This window comes from Enoplosus armatus, chromosome 14 (assembly GCF_043641665.1).
Source record: "Enoplosus armatus isolate fEnoArm2 chromosome 14, fEnoArm2.hap1, whole genome shotgun sequence".
Lineage (NCBI taxonomy): Eukaryota > Metazoa > Chordata > Actinopteri > Centrarchiformes > Enoplosidae > Enoplosus > Enoplosus armatus.
Genome location: NC_092193.1, coordinates 13,086,051 through 13,098,105, shown reverse-complemented (window position 1 = coordinate 13,098,105; position 12,055 = coordinate 13,086,051). Strand labels below are relative to the sequence as shown.

Genomic DNA, 12,055 nt, shown 5'->3' with positions numbered 1-12,055 from the left:
TTATTACGGATCGAATAGGCCTGTCCTTTTTGAATGAAATTATGATACCACTGTCACCATCACCACCATTTTCTCTTCCTGATATATCTATTGTGAGCCTTGTTGTTCTATAATCCTGGTACAAAAAAAAGAAGAAGAAAATTAACACACACGAGAAATGTTATCATATGCTCTGGTTTCCAGGCAAGGAAAGTCATTAAAAAAAGCTCATTCACAGAACAAAAAGAAAGAAAATTCATATCACGGCAGATACTGCTCATCTTCTAAATAGAATGGGTGTATGTGTGCCTGTGCATGCTTTTCAACTGAGTGTGTGCATGTATGTATGTGTGTGTGTGTGTATGTGTGTGTGTGTATGTGTGTGTGTGTGTGTCTGTGTGTGTGTGTGTACTGCCTAAGAGCAGGAATGGACAACGCCATTCTTCTGCATCTCTGAACCAGTGGCACCTGGATCAGAGCACAAGCTCAACGCAGACGTCTTATTGGTCAGTGACAGCATGGACCCGCCCACTGCACTTTCTTGCAGACTGCTGGAGCCGTTTGACACCTCGCTGAATGAAGGACAGAGGAAAAAGACCCAAGTGAGAACAAGGAATACTGAGAAGAGGTTAATAATGACATATTCATGTTCAAGTATATGTATGCCCACCCTTCCAGCTGAGTCTTGTGCTCTGGTTGTCCATTCTCTGCAGGTTTCATCTTGTACTGCTGAACCTCATGGGCTACTTGGTTTTCCTGGTTTGGAGATGGACAAAAGACGCTTAGTTGCTGGAAAGACCCCCAGCTACATCTTCTGTTTTTGAAGAAATGTTGTGCTTATCTGATCCAACTAAACCCTCATCAGTCATGACGTGAACCATGGCCCAGATCACTACAACTGTTATTGTTGCATGCAAACATGCACTCATCCTGGTGTTAGAAAGTGCTATAATATATAGCTATACGGTGGTATAACACAGCTTCCACAAGGAGAAGCTGAAGGAATTGTTAAAATACACGTAATTATCATGTAAATTGTCCAGAGATTTTTTTTTTAATCAATAATTCCCTCCTTACATGCTTAGTCTATTACATCCCTTATTGTTGCTCAACAGCGCCCCCACTCCCCCCTCACCAAAGCCATCTCACGGGTCCTTTTGCCGATCTCTCGCTCCACTTGGTGGAGCTCAAGGCTTAGCTGTTCACTGGAGACGGCTGTGGTACTTGCTCCCCCTGCTGGCCACTTGGGCTGTTGCTGGGCTGCCGCTGCCTGGCCCTGGCTGGGCTGCACAGGCTGGCCTGCCAATGTACTGGTCTCCCTCTGCAGCAGTAAGGAGTTACTGGCAGCCTGTAATAGTGAGACAGGAAGTGAAAAGGATGAGTGTGCAATTTGGACATTTCTGGTAATAATTAGAAGAAATACAGCACAACATGGAAAGCCTGGTTTTTGAGACTAGATGTTTCAGTTTTAACTAGATTTTGATAGTGACTCCGCACCATATCAATCACCACATGATAGCAGGGATATAAATACATAAAATATGATGTCATCTCCTCTGGAATTTAAAAATAATTCTAGACTTATTTTAATATATATAATATATAGATATATAAAATCTTTGAATTTATCAAATTAATTTCTGTACTTTCCAGACCTTCGTAGGTCCTCTTGTTAGTTAGAAAGCATACACACCTCCATGCTTCGCATCTGGGTCTGTTGGGTAATTTGCTGGTTGACCTGCTGCAGCTCAATCTTTAACTGTTCTCTGTCTGGGGCTGCTATAGGTAGGCTGTGAGGGTGAAACACAGCGAGACATTTACACAACCACAAACTTTCACTTTCATACATGCATTTCTGATATATTCCTACAAGCGTGATCAGTATTACTATCATATGAATATTAAAAAGAAAAAACAAAATGTAGTCCTCACCGCTCACTGAAGTGTCCCTGAGAGGCTGAGGCAGTCTGGTGGGAGGGGTATGAAGCTCCACCCCATCCTACATGGCTTCCATATGTGTATTCTGCTGTAGGCGAGGTGGTAAAATAGCGGTCAGAAATGTTTTCATGACGAACTGTAATGATTAAACACCACAATCATTTGAAATGACCATGTTGCAAATATTCAATTTAAGAGTTAGGAATGGTCAGTGTGGACAAAATTAGTAGTATTATATCAGTATCAATAGGCTGCGATTATTACCAAATATTGTATGAAATATACAAATATTTTGTATGTTTTAGTCTCAAGTATTTAAGATCTCAGGCTGTGATAGATCAAACCTGACATGCATTTTGACGTGAGAAGAGGAGAAGATCAAACTCGATATGAACACTTGAGAGCTCTTATACAATAAAATAAATGGTTGCCCATCCCTAATAGTATCCTGCTCTACCTGGGCAACAAATTTGAAATATTAGCCAAATATACCTTAGACAGAAAAACATAACTGTTTGGGAATGCAACAAGACAAATACCTCTGAATCTACTGCATTTCAGAAATTATTCATGGTTACCAATTTCCACTTAAAGCAAAAATAAGATGCTAATGCACACTGGTATATAACAGTGTTTATCAGTCATTAATAGATTGTTGTGCACATGGTTTCTCACCTGGCATGGCCATATGTTTAGAGTTTGGATTCTGAGGAGTGGAGACCATAGCCTGCACAGGGCCGGTGGTCTGGTAGCCCATCTTTGGGGTGCGGGAGATGGCACCGAAGCGTGATACAGTGGGCTGGGGGCCAAACGGGATAATAGGGTCATCGTCCTTGACTTCTGCTCCCCTCCGAGGAGCCTCCAGCGATGGTTCCCTCAGACCCTTTGCCTCCACATTCTGACAGACAGAGGGAGAGAGAAGGGAATAGAAAGGAGAGGTTATGATATGGAAATATGGCTGAGGGGGCAACATGTTCCTTTCTTCACTTGTCACTTATATACACACTGTGGTTAAACAAACATTGTTTTTGTCTGTAGTCTAAAGAGAGTAAAGATGTGTTTGACAGAACAAAACGCTACTTGTCATGGCTGGTTAATTACTTGGTCAAACAAACAAGATCAAATACCAGAATAACTTGCACTGATTAACATCACCTCAACTGTTCAGTCATTAAGCTTGTTACATTGTTATACTTCCCTTCAAGTTTTGTGTATCAACACTGAATCGTTCAAGCATCACTTTCTCACTCCTAATGGGAAAATACTGACATTGTTACCAACAGTTATCCATCTGTACTCACCATCATCTCCATGGTACCAGGAACCATTACGTCTTTGGGTTTGGCGTCCTTTGTGCCAATGTAGGAGCCAATGGTTTCACAAGACCAGGGAGAGTACTGCCCGGCATAGTCAGGCTCTCTGCATTTCATCATGGTTTTGGAGCTCTCCTCGCCATACTGCAGGCACAGAATATACAGAGAGAGCGCTATCACTCAACCAATGCCTCTTTTTAACTACTGCATCACAATGTCACGTACAGTCCATGAATCTTGAAATTAAATGTATCAAATCTTAGACTTTAATGCCTGAGTACGAGTCTCAGAGATGTACGAAATTCACATAGTGCTAACCTCTGGAGGGTAGTCGCTGGGGAAAGGATGAGAGAGAGTCGGGGAGGCAGCGAATGGTGGAGGGGAGATGACCTTCCTTTCCTCCAGCTGGGATAAAAGCTCCTGCCGACGTCGGTGCAGATAGTCCAGGCTGGGCTGTGAACCACTATATGACGGCCCCTGAGACATGAAGAAGAAAGAAGAATTATTGCTGCTGGACTAGTATTTATTTTATAAGTTTGTAACAAGAGTTAAAGGCAAACAGCTGAAATTAAAAACAATCCAAACAGACTCACCCTGACATAACCCCTCATGGGTGGAGGCTGGGCACCTGGTGGATAGTAGCCATCTGGAGGGTATCTATCCCTGGCACTGGGCTCCTGGTGGTATAGTGAGTTAGCCTGTTGTGCTGATGGTGGGGGAACATCCAGAGGTGCAGGACTCATTCTGACCAGGCCATCCCTCTGAGATGGGTAAGGCTGAGGGGGAGGTGGTGGGCCAGTGTAGGTCCCGTGGCGACCTCGGTCATGGTGTGGTGGGTGAGGGTAGGAGAAGGGTGGCCCAGAGTGAGGGGCCTGATAGGGGCGCTCTGGAGGGCCGTAGCCAGGGTAGGGATCCTGGTAAGGGGGTCCTGACTCACTGGGTGGAGGAGGGTTACGCATGTAATCCCGAGTAACATACTGTGGTGGCTGTTGGTATGGGTACCCTGAGAAATAAATGGCTATTATTAACATCACATTCCCAAATCATTTGTAAGTACAAAGTAAAGAAGATAGCACACAGAAGTGCAATATGCATTATTCAATTTACTTGACCCTTACCTGTGGGGTACTGTGGGGGCTCATACTGAGAAGCAGAGGGCGGCGGGCGAGTGTCATAGCACATCTCAGGGAGCTGTGGCTGAGGGTACACTGGTGAACCTCTGGCTACCACAGGCATGTGCTTCACTCCAGAGAGGTGGTCCACTGGCATCCTTGGGTGGGCCATAGCATGAGGTGGCAGAGCCATACCGGGTTTGGGAATAGGGTCCAGACTACAGGAATAAATGTCAGATTAAAGAAAACATAACCGATAGTCAATGAGCCCAAAACAAGTATGTCAATTAATAACAACTATGTGCCATAGAGTGCCAAGAGTCTGTAGGCTTCCACTTCAACTAAAGACCATACCTGGTGTTCTGTTTACACAGAAGTTAAGTATTTCAGATGTTACTAGTGGAATAATCATCAACATGCAGACATTTTTCTTGTATTATTCAAATATTATCAACCCGGCTCTGTTAGCAATAGCATGCATAGCATTAAACTAGAGAAAAGAAACTGAAAATCAGCTGGTGTCCATCAGAAGGAAAATCATGGCATGTGATTGGCTGTTCTGTGGCTGCCAATGAATTGAATGTACAGATGAATGCTATACTCACGCATCAGGTGGCGATCCTGGGGCATTGGGACTCCCTCCATCCATCTTCATGGGTTTACGCAGCAGTTCATATGGGACTGTGTCGGTGCTACGGGCAATGAGCTGGGGCAAAGACGGTGCACCACTGCCATTGGTGAGGGGTGAAGACTTCCGGGTCACTGCTACATCAAGAGGAAGGCCGTCATCTGGCATGAGCCCTCCTGAGCCAGGGAGGCGAGCTGCCAGGCGCTTATTCATCTTACGATACCTGAACATAAAACGCAGTCCAAGATGTATAAGAAACGCTGGCGTGCTTTCATTTCAAGTGCAGTATCCAATTTTAAAAATGCAAACAACGCTACATGTTGATATATATTGATATACATGTTGACTCACTTCTCCAGTTCTTCCTGAGAGTGAGCAAAGGTGCAGCTGGCTCCACGAGGACAGCCCCCCTTCTGCTTCATGTCACGACACATATATGTCTTGTACTTGCTGTGCTGAGGAGGCTAAAGAGAGACACCAAGTATTATTGAAATTTAATTTTTGTTGTTGTTATGGTTAAACCCTATTGAAGGATGTTGCACAACAACAAACAGAGCTGAACACTCAATAGTGGTGATATTCAATATTACACTTAGGGCTGGGTGGTACTGACAAAATAAACTGTCACAATATCTTTTTTTATCAAATACCTCAGAGTTGATATACAGATGTGTTACAAACAAAAAGAAACTAAATTCAGCATGTCAGTAAGGTGTAAGGCCATCACAAGCCTTCAATGTGTATTTCTATAAGTGCCTGGAACTCAGTGGGCGTGATGAATAACATTCTTCCAAAAGATAGTCCCTCATTTGATGTTATAATGACGGTGGTGGTTGGACTATGATCTCCCGTGGACTATGATCTCCCGTGGGTGTAGCCTGGATTAATTAAGCAACATACAAGGGTTATAATGGGGCCCAGCTCTTTTTGTGGTCCAATGAATAGACTGACCTGTTGAGGGTCAGCTCCTTTCTTGCTGTGGTTCTGGATGAAGTCCACCAGGCCATGCACCACTGTTTTCACTGCTACCAACCCTTTCTCGAGCTGCTCCCATGTGGGAGGGGGGGCATCTGGGGAAACAAATGGAGACGTGAGAAAAAACGACATTTATCTAACTATTTTTAATTGACGGTACTTATTTGTCTCAGAGGTGAGGTATGTGTGGGATGTACCTCAGAGAACCACAATTGACAGCACAAAGTACCAGCATAAACAACAAACAACCTCCTCCACCGGGAAATTAGAGGGCAGGGAGGTCAGTTACTAAACAGTGAGAATCACTACTGGAATGAATAATGTGCCTTGCTCAAAAGCCCCCTGGCTGATTGGATTTTTGCTGTCATGAAGGCTTAAACCAAGGCCTTTCAATTAAACATTAACATTAAACATTACAAATTACAACATGCTAGAGTCACAAGCTTACTTGTGATTAAGAAATGCCCTATTTTTGCAGATCTTTTTATTAACATGCACTTAAAAACTACATTTACATGCAGGCTTTTGGAAGACAAATACAAATAGATATATAGAATATTTTTGGGGCGGGCCCCTCAAATAAATATAAGACATGGTAAACTATTTTGGAGGGTCAGTTAAACTGTAATGCAACAGCTGCTTATTTAAAGCCCACCTATTAGACAAGATATAATGGAATGGTGGGAAAAATGTGAGTGAGAGTGTTGAGAAGCTGCAAAGGTCATTGTTTCGATTCCAACTTGTGACACTGCATGTAACTGACTGACTTGTTACATAACTACAAAAGCAAGATTCTTGAAGTTGGCTTGTTTCTTACCAGGACTCGGATCAATGTTGGCGAGTAGTTCCAGGTGGGGCCGCAGCCTGTTGAGGTTGGCTGGGTCTCCAGTCCTCTGCAGCGCAATTGTCAGCTCCTGGACACTCTGAGCAAAAGACGCCGGGGTCTGCAGCTATGCGGGGGAAAAAAAGAGACTAAATGCTTTGATGGGTTTATGGCAGATAGGATTTTTTATGCTTTGACATATATATCATCTAAGAAATATGCCAATATGTACCATGATGTGAAAACACACACATACAGACAAAAACAAATATTAACTTCTGTCACTTACCTTATCTATGATAGACTGCATATGTGACTTGTGAGATTGATCTCCATATAACAGAGAAGACCATTGGTCAGGTGCGATGCGCAGCCCACCCTCCATGGCAATCTGCACTATCTGAGAGTCATGCTCGCGCCGCAGAGCCTCGTAAGTACGAAACTCCTCTTTCAGCTGCATCAGGGATGAGTCTTCATCACGTTTGGTCACCTAGGTAGTTAAAGAGGAAGTCGGAGAGACAAGTCGAATATTTTTGTTAGTTTTTTCCTGTTTGGCTTCTTCTGCAGAGAGCTTTAATGGGTTTCACAACTTCTTGATGACTGACAGGTAATATAAAATCTCCACTAGGGGAACTACACTAAACACATAACAGTGTTAGATAAGCAATAATTAATCGCTCTAATACTGAAGTAATGGGCCCTGTTTGGAGGAGCACCACATGACGTAAACTATTTGTCACAAACTTCAATAAAATTTTCTTCTGGTTCTCAGTTAGTGACATACCTTAAAGCAGGAGGCCCTGTAGAGGAGCTGCACCACATGGCCTATGCTAGTCTTAGAGGCCTGCGGGAAGCGTGGCTCAAGCCTCTGGACTACAAAGAGGACCAGCACTTTCCTGGACAGAGCAGAGCCGTCCTCTAGAGCAAGAAGGACCAACTTTAGAGCTTCCTCCTGCATGGCTGGGAGAGGAAAAACACAAACATAAAAACAATGAGTAACAGTTGATTGCCAAAAGCCAACATTTATAGGGGACATACGGATTGCTTCTTCTAAAGTGTAATGTGCTTGTCTCACATTGCAGGTGATGGAAAACAACCTACCTGGGCCTAGAAACTGACATCCTCGTGCACGGACAGCGGCCCACAGATTGGAGGAGAGCTGCTGCGGATTCTGGTGCTGCAAGATGAGTTCGGTGACAGTTCGCTCACCCAGAGAGCGGGCAGCTCTCATGGCTCTAATGCGGCCCTCCTCCTCCACCAGCTGGCAGTGGACCAGAGTTACCAGTTTCCTCTGCATGGGTCGACTCAGCATGCTCTGGGCCGTGCTGCTCAGACCCACACCTGGGGAGAGATTACCGTCAGTATAACTCAATACAATTCAAAAGCACCACAAAATACAGCCTCAAAATAACAGTTTACCGTGGCTACTTCCCCTTTTACAATTCTTCCCTTGCAATCACATCTCTTGTAAATCTGATCTGTTCATTTTTTTTATTAACATGGAATTGTTTTGAAAAAAAAAACGCAAATAAACTCACTACTGAGTACATAGATATGCCTATATTTTAAAAAAGACTTGGGACTGTTGTCAGAAGATATTTGTTATCTGTAGGCTACAATCCTTTTTGTTGATACAAGAATGAGTCAGGCTTTGTTTTAAACAGCCTGCAAGCCTGTAGGTTCGTGAGAATTACTGTGCTAATTGTCGTTGTTGAATTACGACAGGCAGAGTGGGAGAAAACTATTTCCTTGTGTTTAGATACACTATTTACTCGAGTTATGCTGTGTTCTTCTTTTGTTTCAATGAGAAATACGCTACAAGCTTTTGATGGTTAATCAATCACTCACCATTTCTATCAACCAATCAATCATATTTAATTATTAACCATTAACATGGCCAATGATTGACTAAGGAAATTGCGTAGAATTTGCACCCCTAATGTTCACAGTATATTTACTGTAATTTTAATGTAATTCTGCAATTGAACAAACTGGATTTAAAGACACTAATGTGGATCTTTAACATTTTTGATTTGATTTGTCCTGTTATTTACTTCAGGTGAATTATGAATCAATATAAAGGAAACAATTACGACCCTTGAATATTGTGGTTTTGACAAGCAGTTATGGCGGCATTGATCACACCACATATAGAAGGCAGTTTAAACTCTCTTTCTTTGAAATTGTAATTTCAGTTTTAAATAATGTCAATGGTCTGCACAAAAGCAATTACTGATATACTTCGTTAAAACTGCAGTAATATCACACTCATTGAATACGTTTCCTTAAATTGTGTTTGACACCGATTGTTTTGATATTCTTTTTGTTAATGATTTACTGTCCAAAGAGGTTTCACAATATAACTATAATCACTTCTAAAGAGCCATCAACGAGAACTAGGCATGATATGTCTCTGTACTATATTAACAGAAAAAGTAGTTCTGCTTTTCTAGTTTTAATGACTTTTGTGTTTAACAGATAACTGGCAAGACTCCAAATCAAACGAGCAACTTAAGTCACACATTCTATTTTTTTTATTACAGCATAGTATAATATTATACAAATACTAATGTTTATTATACTTTGAACTGATGACAAAGTCAAAATGTTTAATTATCTGACATATCTGCAATGTGTAATTTATTATGCCTTCATTATTGTGTTTAACCGTGTTTACTAGAAGAATACATTTAACGACCATGTGATGTCATATTCACAAAGTGGAAATTTTCAAATGGCTCCTGGTTCATGAATTGTATCATGTGCTTATCTTTTTTTAAACTAGTTGGTCCCTAAAAAACTCATACAATATTTTTGAAAAGGGAACAAAGCCATGTCCATTAGCAGTCACCTAGCAGCGGTATTCTCACATCTTAAACCATGTGAATGCCAAGAATATTGTTCACTGGACTTCCCATGTTGAAAACAACCTCCAGAGTTTCATCTTAAGGCTACAAGAGTGTCAATGCATCATAGAACATACTATCAAAGTAACAAGCATGTGTTTGAGTGTGTGTGAAGTACCTCTGGTGTTGCTGAGAGGTTTGAGGTAGAGGGCCAGCTCCTCCACACACTGCCTGGCCTCCTCATAATGTTGCGAGTCCTCTGGACTTGTAATCAAGGCAACTGGCTGAGCCTTAGGAACCTGCAGCAGAACACAGAGGGGGAAAGAATTAGGACAACCCATTACAATAGCTGAAGCCTTTTAGTAAAATTATATCTGAACAATGATGTAGTGTGTGTAGTGGAACACCATTCATTGTTTAATGGATTGACTAAAACAGCCAAATGCAAATGAGTGTGCCAATTAACATCAAAATAACTCTGTGTGCGTGGAGGTTTGAGGGTATGTGCAGGTATATTTTGGCAGAAAAGTGACAAAGTTAAATGGTATTGTAAAATGTATATAACATGTTTAAGCTGAAAACATCTACAAACACTCAGGAGCACATAATACTACTGAAACAAAATCATAAATTTAGAGTAAAGGCAATCGTCATTTATACTGATCTGTCAAGTATAATGAAACATGTCATGCAGCTGCCCTGTGTCCTAAGAAGTTATTTTTTAGAACTCCCTTATTGTCCTATTAGAGTATAATTTGATGTTTCTGTGATGACTACTTAAGTATTCTCCACTAATCACTTAGTTTTCCCTGAACCTTACTTACGTTACGGTAAGAGAAAGGAAATACGACAAGAAAATGATATGACATTTTGAGAACCATTGCATTGTAATAAAGGCTTACGCACCATTCTCTACACATGTCATGGCTTGTTGAACTGCACCTATCCCAGTTGACAACACTAATAAACACTATTTAAAATAGAGCCAAGACACTAGAGAGAAGCATTTGTCATTATGTTTGTGCTGTATCACATTGTGTAGCAGGCACACTTTACAAGCTTTGCAATGGCTGATTTAAATAACCATCAGGTATCAAATGAAACTATTAAAACAACTCTACCATCTTCACTTTAGACCTTTTTTTAAATGGTGACCAAAATGACCTGCAGCTCTGGGGCATTCATATGATAAATGATATTTCCATGAACAACAATGGTACAGAACTATCATAACAACTTCTGTGTCTATCAGGGCATATCTATTTAATTGGACATTGTCTTCTGCTAACCTGTCTGAGCACATAAATGCAAGGCACTCAGCTAAGAGACAAGGCATCACAGACATGACTATATCAGACACATGACAGGCTCATAGTCGATACACTGACGTTATCCATTATTACACAATAAATATCTGGAAACTTGGCCAACAAAGCCAAAACACCATTAGCGGTGCCTCACCCTATTGGTCAAACACCGCCCCAGAGAAATATAGCTTTCTAATTGTGCCAGCCCTCAGTAAACCAACAGAATTAACGGCATTGCTCAATGACTTCAGTGTGACTCATAAAAGGAATCTCCACACTCTGTGTATCACGTAATAGCCCGTGCGTAACGCTCTAATAAAGTCCATAAACAGCAATTACAGAAAACATCATACTGTGAAGATAGGAATAGTATCTTCAAATGTTCCACTACACCCATGACACATCCACAAGCAATAAATGCATAAATGTTGTCACTGCCTAACAAGTGTAAAAACACACACACAGACATGCATCTTACCTGGCCTCCCACCAGCTGCAACAGGGCTGTGTTGACAGGTAGCTGCTCGATGTCTGTGCTGATGGCTGTCTGGTCAAAGGGACAGGCCTTACGGTGCAACTTGTTCAGGCACATCTTGCAGACAGTATGTCCACAGCCCAAGCTGATGGGCCGACGAACGGTCTCCTCAAATGTCTGTGTGCAGATTGGGCACAGCAGGAACTCTGTCCATTGTGGTGCTTGCACTGGCATGGTTATATGTTGATGGGACGAGTGTGTGTAAATGTATGTAAGCTTTAACACAGAAAAAAAATCAAATATATATATATATGGAAGATTCCACTGGAATCAAGAAATTTTCTTCCGAACTCAATCGTTCTTAAATGTTCTCACACATTGTGGATTTTGGATCACATCGCGTGATGAATACTGTAAAAGAGAAAGACAAAGAGAATTAAAATTGTGCAAACATTCACTAATATGAACAATTTAGCATACAAGTCAAAATGTTGTCTAATAACTATTTTTATTTTATATTTTAACAATATCGAAGTGCAGTTTAAACATATGGCTGTGTTGTGTACGAGTGCATCTTTGGTTGAGAAATGCGTTAAAGGCAGTGGGACGACAAAGTACGTTTCTCGTGGGACTACTGATACGTTACTACATTAAAAACC

General features: G+C 41.6%; 1 protein-coding gene across 1 annotated transcript; it reads right to left on the bottom strand.

The window, feature by feature from the left end:
* Positions 1 to 387: 387 nt before the first annotated feature.
* Positions 388 to 11,639, bottom strand: rc3h1b (ring finger and CCCH-type domains 1b). The gene is made up of 19 exons (XM_070918294.1): positions 11,400 to 11,639; positions 9,793 to 9,913; positions 7,870 to 8,109; positions 7,553 to 7,728; positions 7,058 to 7,258; positions 6,763 to 6,895; positions 5,922 to 6,040; positions 5,322 to 5,434; positions 4,948 to 5,193; positions 4,349 to 4,560; positions 3,824 to 4,233; positions 3,549 to 3,707; positions 3,219 to 3,374; positions 2,593 to 2,815; positions 1,912 to 2,002; positions 1,673 to 1,769; positions 1,115 to 1,327; positions 650 to 735; positions 388 to 551 (listed from the first exon to the last, which is right to left on the bottom strand). The coding sequence occupies exons 1-19, from the start codon at positions 11,628 to 11,630 to the stop codon at positions 395 to 397; spliced, it is 3,384 nt and encodes a 1,127-aa protein (XP_070774395.1). The 5' UTR covers positions 11,631 to 11,639; the 3' UTR covers positions 388 to 394.
* Between the last annotated feature and the right edge of the window lie 416 nt (positions 11,640 to 12,055).